This window comes from Aquarana catesbeiana, linkage group LG02 (genome assembly GCF_042186555.1).
Source record: "Aquarana catesbeiana isolate 2022-GZ linkage group LG02, ASM4218655v1, whole genome shotgun sequence".
In the NCBI taxonomy this organism is placed as follows: domain Eukaryota; kingdom Metazoa; phylum Chordata; class Amphibia; order Anura; family Ranidae; genus Aquarana; species Aquarana catesbeiana.
The window spans coordinates 658,688,326-658,704,392 of NC_133325.1; the positions used below are offsets into that span (position 1 = coordinate 658,688,326).

Consider the following 16,067-nt stretch of genomic DNA (forward strand, 5'->3'; position numbering starts at 1 on the left):
CCTGACACGTGACATCAATTAAAATTTAAAAACCTGTACCAAAATGTTAGAGGTGTCAAATTTATACAGTGAATACATTTTGGTGTCACTGTCCAATGACTGCTGCTGGCTTAGCATTTCTTGTGCTTCTGAAATAATTTGATGCATGTTTTAAACTCTGAGAAAGTGCCATTTATTTTTATTGTACATGTGTGTGATATGACAAAACCCAACATACAATATTTAGGTTAAGTTAAAGCCTAAAGGTAGCCAAAATATCCTGGATGAGGCTGCATAGCTGAATTGCACAGAAGCCTATAGCAGACCCAGAACATAATTATGCTGTCTGCCAATGGTCTCTGGATTAAGGACAGGTTCACACTAGAATGCGTACCTTCCCAGCGATCCTGCATAGTCCCGTGTGGTTTTGACAGCCTATTCATTTGAATGGGCTGCAAAAAGCACTGGATCACAAAAAATTGAGTGCATACTCTACTACTTAATCAGAACGTGCCGCACCAACTGCATAGTACTGTGATATCACGTGTTTTGGTTACCGCAAACATGCTGCATTTGTGAAATGCATTTGGGTGTTATTAACATATCACTGGTCCTGCAGGAACGCATGGGAACGGTGTTCCTGTACTTTTTCCACAGCAGGAACGCCGTACCCCTTAAGGGGCCCGAGCGTCTCAAGTAGGGGCATGTTTGCCTTGGGCGGCAGTTTTCAGGAGGGTGGTGCCACCCAGAAGGGACCAGTGCCGTCGCTACCAGGAGCAGACTGTATTGGGCTGGCTTGGCTGGGCTCTGGTGGTCTCAGGTGCTTGAGCATGGGGGTCTCAGCTGTGTTCGGGGGAGGGGGCGGTCTCGACTCGGCTCACCTGGGCTCAGGCAGGGAGGCAGTCTCAGCTGTGCTTGGTGGGGAGGGCAGGCTCGGCTCACCTCAACTGGCCTCGAGCAGGGGGGCTGGCCTGGACTTGGCTAGGCTAGCATAGAGGGGCAGTGTGACAGACCTAGCCTGTACAGTGGCTTTTGGACGGGATTGAATGCAAGCCTCTTGCCCACCAATTATGGGCCCTGGCATTTGGGGGAATGGTGCTCTCTGTGAGCTGTATGCCTGGGGCCCCTTAAGGTAGTATTACTTTGGATTCAGTTCCATGTCCCCCTAAGACACACAGACTCTGGGAACCCTTTATATGCCATATTAGAATAGTGACTGATTCATACTGTTGGGACTCGTACTGTTAGATGCTAATGTCATCAAGTTCAGTCACCTGTCTGTTATCTGCTATAATGTGTTTATTGTAAACATGTAAAGTATGTAAACAGTAAAAAAGGGAGGACAGACCATATTGGCCCCATAAAGAATGAGGAAGGACATCTGGTTACAAAGGATGGGGAGATGGCGAAGGTATTGAATTTATTCTTCTCCTCAGTCTTCACGAGTGAATCGGGGGGCTTCAGTAACCAAAACTGCAGTGTTTATCCTCATGACACAACACAGGAAGCACCTCCATGGTTAATAGAGGACGGAATTAAAATTAGACTTGAGAAACTTAACATTAATAAATCACCGGGACCAGATGGCTTGCATCCGAGGGTACTTAGGGAACTCAGTCAAGTGATTGCCAGACCGTTGTTCCTAATTTTTACAGATAGTCTACTGACTGGAATGGTACCAGCTGATTGGAGAAAAGCCAATGTAGCACCAATATTTAAAAAGGGCCCAAAATACATCCCTGGGAATTACAGACCAGTTAGCCTAACATCGATAGTATGTAAACTCTTGGAGGGGATGATAAGGGACTATATACAGGATTTTAGTAATACGAACGATATCATTAGCAGTAATCAGCATGGATTCATGAAGAATCGTTCTTGCCAAACCAATCTATTAACCTTCTATGAGGAGGTGAGTTGCCATCTAGATAAAGGAAGGCCTGTAGACGTGGTGTATCTGGATTTTGCAAAAGCATTTGACACCATTCCCCATAAACGTTTACTGTACAAAATAAGGTCCGTTGGCATGGACCATAGGGTGAGTACATGGATTGAAAACTGGCTACAAGGGCGAGTTCAGAGGGTGGTGATAAATGGGGAGTACTCAGAATGGTCAGGGGTGGGTAGTGGGGTTCCCCAGGGTTCTGTGCTGGGACCAATCCTATTTAATTTGTTCATAAACGATCTGGAGGATGGGATAAACAGTTCAATCTCTGTATTTGCAGACGATACTAAGCTAAGCAGGGCAATAACTTAGCTTAGTATCGTGGAAACCTTGCAAAAAGACCTGAACAAATTAATGGGGTGGGCGACTACATGGCAAATGAGGTTCAATGTAGAAAAATGTAAAATAATGCATTTGGGTGGCAAAAATATGAATGCAATCTATACACTGGGGGGGAGAACCTCTGGGGGAATCTAGGATGGAAAAGGACCTGGGGGTCCTAGTAGATGATAGGCTCAGCAATGGCAGGCAATGCCAAGCTGCTGCTAACAAAGCAAACAGAATATTGGCATGCATTAAAAGGGGGATAAACTCCAGAGATAAAACGATAATTCTCCCGCTCTACAAGACTCTGGTCCGGCCGCACCTAGAGTATGCGGTCCAGTTCTGGGCACCAGTCCTCAGGAAGGATGTACTGGAAATGGAGCGAGTACAAAGAAGGGCAACAAAGCTAATAAAGGGTCTGGAGGATCTTAGTTATGAGGAAAGGTTGCGAGTGTGACGAACGCGGGTGTCAGATTCCTGCCCTCCTCGCTAACTTGCAACGAAGGACCGGCCAACCTCACACCACGCTGTCACTTACGTAACAATGCCACTCTTAGCTGCGCCCAGCACAAAGATTTTCCAGCTTGCGGGACCACAATCTAGGTGTGAGCAGCCTGAGAGTGATTGTCACTGGGCTAATTACACAATTAACCCTTTAACTGCCACCACCCCCGTTTAAAAGACCGAGCCGGGGGAGACTCGTAATTTTAGCAATACCAATTATAATTTTAGAATAAGCGTCTGCCACACACACTGCCACCACAGACAGGTCTGCTCAGAGTCTTACTCTACAACAGTAGCGCCCTTCAAGAGGCAGGTTCGTTTATAGCTTGCATTAAGAGCTTTAGAGACAAGGTTAACACTTTTCAACATAAGGGTTTATTAGGAAAAGGTCAAAGTTGATGCAAATAAAACATTTACAGAAAAAAGATGTTTCACAAGATAAAGACAATATACAGCCACAAAGCAATAAGGTAGAATTGGCAAGAAAGAATACTTGCAATTAATGTCCAAGGGTTGATCAGAGTTCGATCGATGAGCTAGGTAATCGGTTCTCGACTTGGCAGATGTTTCTTCTTGGATGGTAAAAGGAGAACTGCCCATTGTCCTGGCATCTCCTCTTTTCTGTCAAATCAAAGGGGGTGTTGACAGTGACCAGTAACCAATCGTCTGGTCATCTTTTTTAGGGGTTGGTTGCTGGGAGGTGTCTACACTCATGACCAAGTCCCAGGTAGATTTTGTAATACATATTCATATATCTGCATCTATAGTGTTTACAGACTCCAAATATCCATATTATTATTCAACTTGAGATTTCCTTCAAAACAAGTCTAAACATGCCATCTCTAGAACGTATAGCCTGCTGTGGAGGAATAAGTGGTCCCAGGGGTTTCCCATATGACCTGACATAGGGGTGTCTGGACTTGAAACGTTCCATATTATCTGAGGAAACTAAATATGTCCAGATTATGGCTGTGCTATTACTAAGTCAGAAGTTAGGACACATGCTGAAATTTCAAACTTATAAGTTGGAGGTGTATTCAGACAATTTACAACCGGGGCCTGTTAGGTCTCTGAATGGAGAGGGTGACAGTTTTACGACAGGCCTGAACACTGCCCTTACAACAAATGTTTTCTACTGACCTAACCTGGTTCTGTTTTCTCTGTTGAGATAACCTTTTCTGTTGAACTTAAAAAGCTTTGAATTCCTAAGACAAGGGAGGAGGGAGGAGGGAGTTCAGAGTTTTCTGTAATGTTACATGGTTAGCCAAACTGTCATGGCTACTTCCACACAAGATGGCAGCTAGCTACAGCTTTTCATGTCCCGTACGTGATATCGTTACACCTCCCCCCTTAGGTGGTTGCATGGGAGGGAACTACAATTTCCCTCCTGACGCAACCGACTCCTGCGGGCTCGGCTTGTCGTGACAGCCCATCAGCATTGCCATGGGCGCTGCCTTTCTTATGCTGGATGGTGAAATCGTATTGCTGAAGAATTAGTCTCCACCGAAGTAGTTTGCCATTCTCCCCAGCAACACGATTTAGCCAGCTCAAGGGATTGTGATCCGTGATCACAGTGAAGTGCCGTCCATAAAGGTACATTTGTAACTTCTGGAGAGCCCACACGATCGCAAGACACTCCTTTTTAATCGTGGCATATGCTACTTCTCTGGGAAGCAGCTTCCTGCTCAGGTAGAGGATGGGATGCTCCTCTCCGGCCTCGTCCACCTGGCTCAGGACTGCACCCAATCCAAAGGCAGAGGCATCCGTCTGCACAAGGAAACGGCGGGTGAAGTCTGGGGCCTGCAGTACAGGTGCGCTGGCCAGCGCCTCCTTCAAGGCCTGAAATGCCTGCTCACATTCTGGTGTCCAAGACACCACCTTGGGCAGTTTCTTTTTGGTTAGGTCAGTCATAGGTTTGGCCAGGCTACTATAGTTACATACAAATTTCCTATAGTAGCCAGCGGTCCCCAAGAAAGACATAACCTGCTTTTTGGTTTGAGGGGTAGGCCAGGCCCGGATGGCCTCAACCTTCCCTGTCTCGGGTTTCAGGGTACCTCCTCCTACCTGGTGTCCCAAGTACTGCACATCAGTCATGCCAATCTGACACTTACTGGGTTTTACAGTCAGATTGGCAGCTGTCAGTTGGTCCAGGACCTGTGACAGGTGCACCAGGTGTTCTTCCCAGGTAGGGCTGAACACGGCGATGTCATCCAGGTAGGCTAAGGCAAAGGTTTCCAGCCCCTCCAGTAAGTCATTCATGACTCTCTGGAAGGTGGCTGGGGCATTCTTCATCCCAAACGGCATGACGGTAAACTCGAACAATCCGAATGGGGTGATGAAGGCCGACTTTTCCCGAGCCTCAGGGGCAAGAGGAATTTGCCAGTACCCCCTGCTCAGATCCATGATTGTTATATAAACGGGCGGCTGCCAGCCTAACAACTCATCAATCCGGGGCATGGGGTAGGCATCTGCAGTAGTGATGGCATTCAGCTTCCGGTAGTCCACACAGAACCGGGTCGTCTGGTCCTTTTTGGGGACCAAGACTACCAGTGGCTCCCAGACTGTCCGAGCTCCCTGAACGACCCCTAACTGCATAATTTCCTCAGTCTCCTTTGCCCCGCCTGTCTGCGCCTCCTGCAAGGCAAGGTGGGCTGCAAGGGTGAGGGGAGGATACACCCGGTCGCCCACCTTGTGGACGCCATGGGGTGCCCTCCCAGGGTTTCCCATGACCCAAACACGGCATGCTGTAAGCACTGCCAGCATCATGGGTGCCTGGAGGGGAAGGAAAGGTGAGTGGGACTGAAGGCCTAAGCCCACTCCCTGAGTGTCAGCTATCACTACTAGCAGGGCACCTAACTCTTTCCGTTCAGGTATACGGTCTCTGCCAATGACAGGCGCTGTGCTGGGACATTGTGTGAACATCAAGTTAGGCCACAAACCATTGTGTTTCACTCCAACCCTGGCCTTCCTGATTTCACCTGGACCTTCACAGACCATATCAGGTGACACCTTCAACACATTCCCCTTAGGCTGACTGGACACAGTGAGCAACTGTTTAACCCTTTCAGTCTCCAGGCCTCCTGCCTGTAGACCAGTACAGCCTCTCTGCCCACTGTCCCTATCATGCTTTTGTTTATTTTTCACAGCAGGGGAGCTAACAGCTGGCCTGCTGAACACTGCAAAGCCTTTGTCTCTCAGCAGTGCTGGCTGAGGCGTGGGACTACAAGTACCAACCAGCCGTCCTGTGACACACAAGGACAACTGCTGGGGTGTAGTCAAGGCAGAATACTCTGGGTCAGAGTCAGGAATGGGGCCACCTGGGCCACTCCTGGGCTCTGCCGCCAGAGATTCTATCTTCTCCACCCTCCCAGCATTGTGGGTGACCAACAACATAACATCATTACATTCAGTAATTACATTCTTAACATCAACTACACAAGCATTTGATATTGGCACATGCAAGGGGGCCTCCTCTCCTTCTGTAGGTGAAGAAGACCCCTGAACCTCCACTCCACCCTCCCCCTCCCTCTGTCCATCCACAGGTTGCCCAGATATTACCCCAACATCTGTAAACAGTACCTTGGTAGGTCCAGAGAGTTCCGTGGGAGCATCCTGGGTGCTTTTAGCAGGGGCATAGTAAGAAACAAGGGTACCTAAATCAGCACCCAACAACACCGCAGTGGGGATCTCCTCCGAGACTCCCACTTCTCTCATCCCACTTCCGGCACCCCAATCAATGAAAACATAGGCACGGGGTACTCGTGAGCGGGTCCCCCCGACTCCGGTGAGGGTAAAAAACTTTCCAGGGATGATGTCCCTTCTTTCTATCACCTCTGGTCTGACCAAAGTGACTTCAGCTCCTGTGTCCCGGAAACCAGTAACGATCCGGTGGCCCACGGTGACTGGCTGCAAGTTGGCGGTGGTTACCCGAGTTTTCCTGCGGACGAACAGCACGGAAGAAGGGTTGCTGGCTGGATGGCCAGGTGATGTCATCTTCTTCTGCTCAGGGCACTGCGTGCTGAGATGTCCGGCTTCCCCACAGTTGTAGCATTTGCGTTTGTCAGTTAGGAAGGCCTTGGCTCCAGAAGCTGCAGGTTCCGGCCGCTGAGGAACTTGGTTGGTAGGCGGAGGAGGGGTTGCCGTGTGTGATTTCCCTCCTTTCCAGCCATTCGGAGGAGCCTTGCGATAGTCAGATACCCGAGAGTGGATATAGGTATCTGCCAGTTCTGCTGCTGCTTTGGCAGAGGTTGGCTTTCGCTCCAGCACAAACTGTCTGACGTCTGTAGGACAGATGTGCAACAGTTGATCTTCAATCATAAGATCTTCCAGGGATTCAAAAGAATCGGCTTTCAAGCCTTTAGTCCACTGCCGGAATGTGGTACGTAAGCGACCTACCACATGCATGTATGAGTCCCCAGGCCCCTTTTGCAAGGACCTAAAACGCTTCCGGTACACTTCCGGGGTTAGCTGAAACTTTTGGATGATTGCAGCCTTTAGGGCCTCATAATCGTCGCACTGCTCTTCTGACAGTTCGACATAAGCATCCAGGGCCTTGCCTCGTAGCCCTGGCGTCAGGTACCGGGCCCATTGTGCTGGGGGCAAATGGTACTGACGGCAAGTTTTTTCAAACGACAGTAGATACAAGGTCAATGTCACTGTCCTTTTCCATAACTGGAAATTTGGCTGCCGGGATCACTGGCAGAGAGGCATCCCTGTGCTCTAGGGATCCGAGGTTCTGAGCCTGTCGCTGCTGCTGGAGCCTAGCCATCTCCAATTCGTGTCGACGATCAGCCTCTCTCTCAGCCTGGCGTTCCTCTCGCTCAGCCCTGCATTCCTCTCGCTCAGCCTGGCGTTCCAGAAACTGCAGGTACACCACAGGATCCGTCTCCCTGAGGTTTTGTAGAGTTTCTTGCATTTGAAGAGAGTCTATGATGGTTTCAGGCAATCTGATGCTGGCCTGCTCTTGTGGTGGCTTGGAGGTAACAATCCGTGGTATTCGAGTGTCAGTCTCTGCTTGCCCATCTGGTGAGGCTGCCTCTGAACCACTGGGCTCTGGAGTAGCGGAAACCCTTTCTGGTCCAGTTTCCCCCAGATTCTGGTCTGCACGGATATCAAACTCCTGTAAGGCATGTATCAAGCCTTCACGATTTTTGCCACCGACGTCAATTCCTCTTTCTGCGCACTCAACAGTCAGTTCATTCTTGCTCATCTTTTTATATGCTGATAACCCAGACATTTTGCAAGCAGAAAAGATAGAACAGAAAGAAGAGATAGGAAGAAGGTGTAGGAAAGAGTTGTTGCTGTATGTCTCTCTTGAAAAAATAAAAATCAAAAAATATGCACCAGCTTGTCTCTAAGGACTGTTCCCACAAAGGTTACAATCCTTCAGTGCAGAGCTAATTCCTAACAATGCACTGAATGCTCTTAATGCGAAACTATCCTGCTACGCTGCCAGCCAATATGTGACGAACGCGGGTGTCAGATTCCTGCCCTCCTCGCTAACTTGCAACGAAGGACCGGCCAACCTCACACCACGCTGTCACTTACATAACAATGCCACTCTCAGCTGCGCCCAGCACAAAGATTTTCCAGCTTGCGGGACCACAATCTAGGTGCGAGCAGCCTGAGAGTGATTGTCACTGGGCTAATTACACAATTAACCCTTTAACTGCCACCACCCCCATTTAAAAGACCGAGCCGGAGGAGACTCGTAATTTTAGCAATACCAATTATAATTTTAGAATAAGCGTCTGCCACACACACTGCCACCACAGACAGGTCTGCTCAGAGTCTTACTCTACAACAGTAGTGCCCTTCAAGAGACAGGTTCGTTTATAGCTTGCATTAAGAGCTTTAGAGACAAGGTTAACACTTTTCAACATAAGGGTTTATTAGGAAAAGGTCAAAGTTGATGCAAATAAAACATTTACAGAAAAAAGATGTTTCACAAGATAAAGACAATATACAGCCACAAAGCAATAAGGTAGAATTGGGAAGAAAGAATACTTGCAATTAATGTCCAAGGGTTGATCAGAGTTCGATTGATGAGCTAGGTAATCGGTTCTCGACTTGGCAGATGTTTCTTCTTGGATGGTAAAAGGAGAACTGCCCATTGTCCTGGCATCTCCTCTTTTCTGTCAAATCAAAGGGGGTGTTGACAGTGACCAGTAACCAATCGTCTGGTCATCTTGTTTAGGGGTTGGTTGCTGGGAGGTGTCTACACTCATGACCACGTCCCAGGTAGATTTTGTAATACATATTCATATATCTGCATCTATAGTGTTTACAGACTCCAAATATCCATATTATTATTCAACTTGAGATATCCTTCAAAACAAGTCTAAACATGCCATCTCTAGAACGTATAGCCTGCTTTGGAGGAATAAGTGGTCCCAGGGGTTTCCCATATGACCTGACATAGGGGTGTCTGGACTTGAAACGTTCCATATTATCTGAGGAAACTAAATATGTCCAGATTATGGCTGTGCTATTACTAAGTCAGAAGTTAGGACACATGCTGAAATTTCAAACTTATAAGTTGGAGGTGTATTCAGACAATTTACAACCGGGGCCTGTTAGGTCTCTGAATGGAGAGGGTGACAGTTTTACGACAGGCCTGAACACTGCCCTTACAACAAATGTTTTCTACTGACCTAACCTGATTCTGTTTTCTCTGTTGAGATAACCTTTTCTGTTGAACTTAAAAAGCTTTGAATTCCTAAGAAAGGAGGGAGGAGGGAGTTCAGAGTTTTCTGTAATGTTACATAGTTAGCCAAACTGTCATGGCTACTTCCACACAAGATGGCAGCTAGCTACAGCTTTTCATGTCCCGTACGTGATATCGTTACAGCGAGCACTGAACTTATTCTCTCTGGAGAAGAGACGCTTGAGAGGGGATATGATTTCAATTTACAAATACCGGATTGGTGACCCCACAATAGGGATAAAACTTTTTCGCAGAAGAGAGTTTACCAAGACTCGTGGCCACTCATTAAAATTAGAAGAAAAGAGATTTAACCTTAAACTTCGTAGAGGGTTCTTTACTGTAAGAGCGGCAAGGATGTGGAATTCCCTTCCACAGGCGGTGATCTCAGCGGGGAGCATTGATAGCTTCAAGAAACTATTAGATAAGCACCTGAATGACCACAACATACAGGGATATACAATGCAATACTGACACATAATCACACACATAGGTTGGACTTGATGGACTTGTGTCTTTTTTCAACCTCACCTACTATGTAACTGAGTAAATAAGTCTAGTGTGGGCTCTTTTCACCCATTGTTGTTTGTGTTAATTAACTCTGCTACTGTGTGAAGCTCGGTGACCACATGTCTGTCCAAAAGGTCATGTTTCAGTCACCTAGGCTAGTCACCTAGGCTGGATAAAGGATTAGATAATTAGCTTATGTTGATTAGGTTAGGTTTTAGTCATCCTGCTGTATATATTTGTGTGAGATCTCAAATAAAAGGCTATTCCTGATGTACTCCAAGACTGGTGTTGTCTGGTTCTTGGGGGTTCCTATAGCCAGATCCATTGGACTTGTGTTCCAGGACTTAGGAAGTGATATACTGACTGAAGCACTCAAGCGGAGTGTGGGATGTTCCGTCATAATTGGTGGCAAGCAGTGGGACGCTTCCTGCAGTCTGGGATATCCAAACCTCCACCTGGATCCAAGATCAGGATAGCAGACTTCGGTCACCTCAGCGGAGATATGGACCTGGCATCAGCGTTCCCAGGGCTGTTGCGGATTGTCCTTTCAGCATACACCAGGACTGTGTCTGAGGATGAATACCTGGAGCTCAGGCAGCAAATTTGGGTGGAGCTCTGGATTGGAGCCCTCCAGCTCGCTGGTATAAAACAGGGCAAGTGCTTTCCAACCCAAGAGCAATGGGCCAGTGACCAACGGGCATTGCGGATGGCATTCCTGGGAGAGCAGCCCCAGGAGCAATGGGTGAGTGAGTTGGACAGGCTGGTTCAGCAGGAGATAGAGCTGGACAATCATTATCAGGCTCTGCAATGGCACGCAGAGCAGGGATATTTAGGGGAGACAACAGAATGCTCTCCAGAGGAATATGAGTTTGGAGGCCCTGGATTGCTGTGGGAGAGCCTTACAGATCGTTTTGTGTTTGGCGATGAAGGAGAAACTACCCTTGAGGACTTGCGAGAATATAGAGAGGTTATGTTCGGTCTTGCAGGTGTCTCATAGTTTAAACCTGATCTGGACCATTTGCTAAGGAAGGAACAGCCTATGGAAAGGGCATACAGGAAACTGCTAGAACATGTTCAGCAGCATGCCAGAGAATCGGCAGTGGAAACTTTGGAGATTGCCGTCCCCAAACCTGAAGTGCTGACAACAGGGCAGAGCTCTGCTAACCTCTGCCCAGCACCAACAGTGGCTTTGTCCTTCTTGAGAGAAGAGGTAGTCGGCCTTTCTCCCACAACACTGACAGGGACATGTGATTTTCTGCCAGCAGCATCTATGGAGTTACAACAAAACTTCTTCAGCTGAAGATCTGGTAACTGAACAGAGGGTCCAAAGACCTCTGTCCCACACTTTTAGCAATTCCAGAGACTGGGGATTTAATAGAGGTTTCTGTAGAGGAGGAACCACCTAGCAAACCCCCAGCAGAAATGCTGGCAACCGGACAGAGGGTCCAAGACCTCTGTCCCACACTTGCAGCAATTCTGGAGGCCCAGGGTGAGGAGGTGGCAGTCTATCGCGAGCTGCAGATCAGGATCCAAGGAGAGAATGCAGTGGTCACCTCACAACTGCAGCTTGATCTGGTGTCGGTGGATGGGCCTGTGGTCTCCACTAAGACCCCTTTCACACCAAGGCGCTTCAAAAACGCCCTAAAACGCCTTATCGTTATTAGCGCGTTTTAGGGGCATTAGCGGTAAAATTAACGCAACGCTGCAGGCGTTTTAACAGTGTTTTTCAAGCGTTATTGAAGCATGTGTTATTGATGCTATCTTTCTGCTTGCATGTTTATCCTTTGTGATATCATGTAAAACAAGCAGTGTCTTGTTTTACTTCAAATCTTCATTTTTCTGGGATTAATTCTTTTTTTTGTCACTTTGATGGTCTGTTTAATCATTCTGACCTTCCCACAAGTTCAGTCCTGTTGTTGTAGATGCTCTCTTTTCTGCTTGCATGTTTACCTTTTTGTGAGATCACGTGAATTTTCTACAACTCAGGGCAGAATATAGGCGCTATTCAGGCGTTTTTACAGCGTTTTCAATTCATTTCAATGGAGAGGGGCGTTTTTGAAGAGCTTTTTTCAACGCCCAAAAGCTGCTCCAACGATGCTGCTTGCAGGACTTTTCTCAACGCTCCGCCAGCGCAACGCCTCAGTGTGAAAGGGTCCATTGAGATGCATGGGGAGCGTTTTATGAGCGTTTTAATATCTTCATTTTTAGCGCTAAAACGCTGCAAAAACGCCTTGGTGTGAAAGGGGTCTTACAGAAAACCAGCAGAAGTGCTGGTAACCAGGCAGAGTGCTACCAACCTCTGCCCAGCACCGGCAACAACTGCGGAGTTCCAGGGAGCTGGGGCAGTCGGCCTCTCTCCCCAACAGTTAGCTAGAGCAGATGATGTAGGGAAGCTCCTATGCCCAGCTGAACTGCTGGCAATGGAACAGAGCGCTGCTGGCCCCTGCCCTCCACTAACAAACGATGGATTTCCTGTAAAAGTGGACGGGACTTCAGTCTCCACCTGTCTACCCCAGGGATGCTGGGCAGTCGGCCCAAATCCCCAACAGCATGACGGAGTGAACCCAGTCACCCTGTCTTCTCTCCAGCGGCTGAAAGGACTCCAGGGAGAAGGGCCAGTCCACGCCTGTCCCCAGTGGTGGGCATGTTCTCTGAGAGAGGCAGAGGTTGGCTGGGTGAGTAATGTTTTGTTTGAAACAATTTGTTTGGGGTACTGTGTGGGTACAGGCATTAGAGGACTGGAACTATGGACTAACTTTGGAGTCAACCCGTCTGGGGTCTCCTCCTGTGTTAGTCTTCTACCGAAAAGGGAGAAATGTGATAGACCTAGCCAGGACAGAGGCGTTTGGAGGGGACTGAATGCAAGCCTCTTGCCCACCAATTATGGGCCCTGGCATTTGGGGGAATGGTGCTCTCTGTGAGCTGTATGCCTGGGGACCCTGGGGGTGGTATTACTTTGGATTCAGGTCCATGCCCCCCCAAGACACACAGACTCTGGGAACCCTCCATATGCCATATTAGAATAGTGACTGATTCATACTGTTGGGACTCATACTGTTAGATGCTAATGTCAATATCTGCTATAATGTGTTTATTGTAAATAAGTCTAGTGTGGGCTCTAAGAGTCTTTTCACCCATTGTTGTTTGTTTTAATTAACTCTGCTACTGCTTGAAGCTCGGTGACCACAAGTCTGTCCAGAAGATCATGTCTCAGTCACCTAGGCTGGATAAAGAATTAGATAATTAGCTCATGTTGATTAGGTTAGGTTTTAGTCATCCTGCTGTATATATTTGTGTGAGATCTCAAATAAAAGGCTATTCCTGATGTACTCCAAGACTGGTGTTGTTTGGTTCTTGGGGGTTTCATAGCCAGATCCATTGGACATGTGTTCCAGGACTTAGGAAGTGATATACTGACGGAAGCACTCAAGCAGAGTGTGGGATGTTCCGTCACAATTGGTGGCAAGCAGTGGGACACTTCCTGCAGTCTGGGATATCCAAACAATGATGGTCACATCCTAAAAGTTAGTCTGGTGATGCATCTGTGGCACTGGTCCACATGAAGAGCCATCCTGCCTGCTCTGGCAGCTTGTCCTGGACGGCAAGATGGTGGTCTGTGGGAGGAAAGCCAAGAGAGGGGGTGGAACGCTCTCTGGATCGCAACGCTGGTCGTGATGACATCACAGACGTGTTTGCAACGCATTTCTGAGCTGGTGCACCCTGGTGGTGGGAGGAATGCGCACTCCTTTTTCAAGCAAGTGATACAGAAAAGGATGTGCAGTATTTATATTCTGCTAGTGCTGCCATCTAGTGGGGAAAGTATAACATTGCTAATAGGCAGCATTATTAGAGGTGGAATACAGCCACCTAGTGGTACAAAGTTAGATTGTCAAAAGGAATGTCCAAACTTTTGGGAAAATTAATAATAGTTCAAGTAGTAATTGATATCATGCAACATTCGTATGTGGGCTATAAATCATGTACTTTATACATATGGATTAAATAAATCATTATACACAATTATTATAAAAAATGTCATACATTGATGACAATAAAAGGCAGCAAATAATGATTTAAAAAATATATATAGTTAATTGCTGATAAATAAATGGATACAGACATTGCTAGACGTCGGTTATGTACCTTTATTATAGATGGGAGACTACAAGTTCTTATACAATTGAAGAAGGATTGATTAAAAGGGGGGGGAGCAGCAAAAAAACAAAAAGGGGGGGGGGAGTTTTTGTGATTTGTGAGTTTAGATGGGGCTAAACCACTGGATCTGTGCATAATTCACTATTGGCGATTATGCAGTGTACTTTCTGTGTTTTTGTGGGATTGTGTCAGTGTATATGTAAGTGATCTGTTCCTATAGATTAGATGTGAACAACATTTCTATTATTGCGGCTGCTAAAACCGTAAATTTCAAGCAATACACATTAGGTATCAAGAAGCATTCTTATGGATATATGTACTTACTTTTATAGGAAGATCCCACCACCCCTGACATCTTTTTCCCAAATATCAAGCATAGAATCATATATTATTCTGTAGGAAAGGAATAAAGAATACACGTGATTATTTTAAAATTGTGGAAACATCTAACTCTTCATTTAGGCCGGCAGGCGTTAGTGTATCTAAGGAGTAAATCCAGGATGTCACGCGCTCACAAAGCTGGTGGAATCTCTCGGCTGCCGAGAGGTTTCTGGTTATCTGTTCTAGTACCCATACTTCCAGACCTGCAGATGACTGTAGGTGTTGTTTGGCAAAGTGGCGAGGGACACTATGTTTACTATACCTCCTTCTATCCATCTGCGGTGTTCTCCAAACCCTTCTCCTAGTGGGCGGATAGTTCCTCCAACATATAGTAGATTGCATGGGCAACTCAAGCAATAAACAACATAGTAGGAGGAACAATTGTAGAACTCTTCAAATTTGTGGAGTTTTCCTTTTGCGATAAACTCTTTATTTCCATGTTTAATAAAATCACAGGTTTTGCACAATGTTTATTTTCACCTGTACATGCCTATAATGGGATGAAGGCAAAGCTGAGGGAATGTAGTGCCCCGTTATGATTTTAACTTACTGGGGACTATTTTGCTTTTAAGATTGGCCGCTTTTCTGTATGTAACTTGTGGTTGTTCAGGGAGAAGAAGTTGTAGATAAGGATCTTCAACTAGTATTCTCCAATTTAAGTTGTTGGTCCGGTTGGTGAAAGCAACACCCTTCTTAAAGACACCTCATTCCAATGAAGACTAAATCAAAAAATGGGGGAAATGAGGGGAATTTTTGCGGTGTCAGATGTAGAGATATACAATTGACTTATTCTGAATAAAATCAATTTAGATTTCTGAATTGAATATATGAAATAAGTAGTTTTTCTTTAGACTACTTATTTCATATATTCAATTCAGAAATCTAATCCTTGGTAATTTCATTATTATTTCTCAGTGTCCCCTTATCAGCCCTCTATGACCTTGCCAAATTGACCCCCTGGGATCTGGTTATTTGGGACCTGGTCAGGGGCTTTGCCAGGTGGCTCATGGGTATTACCGTATGGGGTAAGTGTCCATTTCTTGCAACTGGGTTCATATTCTATTCAATATTGTGTATAACTTTTCTGTATATTTTGTATACCTCGTGAACTGTCGTTATAATTTTGCTTTTTCATCTATCTAGTGGTCTCAGCATAACAAACTTCTTGCACATCCCCTGAGAAAGCTTGAGTAGCGAAACATGTCGGGCTAGTGTGCAATATTTTCTTTTTGTTGTGATTCAATATTCCTCTGTATGTGTTGTAGACCACCAAATGCTTGTAACCTCATACTGCTGAGTCACAGTATGCTTTTGTTTGTTTTTTCTCTTTTTAAACATATTTTGCTAATAAATATTATATTTTATTCAGAAGAAGTCAATTGTATATCTGTACATCTGACACCGCAAAAATCCCCCTCATTTCCCCCCTTTTTTGATTTAGTATTTTCCAATGTTTTTTAGAATTTGTTCCTTTTTTTGTGTTCTGTGTGAAACATGGTGGTGAAACGAATGGTTTGATCGAAGGGTTTTTTTTTTCTTTTTTGGAGGGTTGGTCATCAAGATAGT

At 46.2% G+C, this 16,067-nt stretch overlaps 1 protein-coding gene across 1 annotated transcript in view; it reads right to left on the reverse strand.

Moving 5' to 3' along the window:
* The window catches only part of LOC141127652 (uncharacterized), a 30,640-nt gene extending 23,105 nt beyond the window's left edge, over positions 1-7,535 (reverse strand). Inside the window, 2 exon segments of the mRNA XM_073614355.1 lie at positions 6,170-7,396; positions 7,398-7,535. Coding sequence (XP_073470456.1) covers positions 6,170-7,396; positions 7,398-7,520 — 1,350 coding nt within the window. The 5' untranslated portion in view covers positions 7,521-7,535.
* Positions 7,536-16,067: the final 8,532 nt, after the last annotated feature.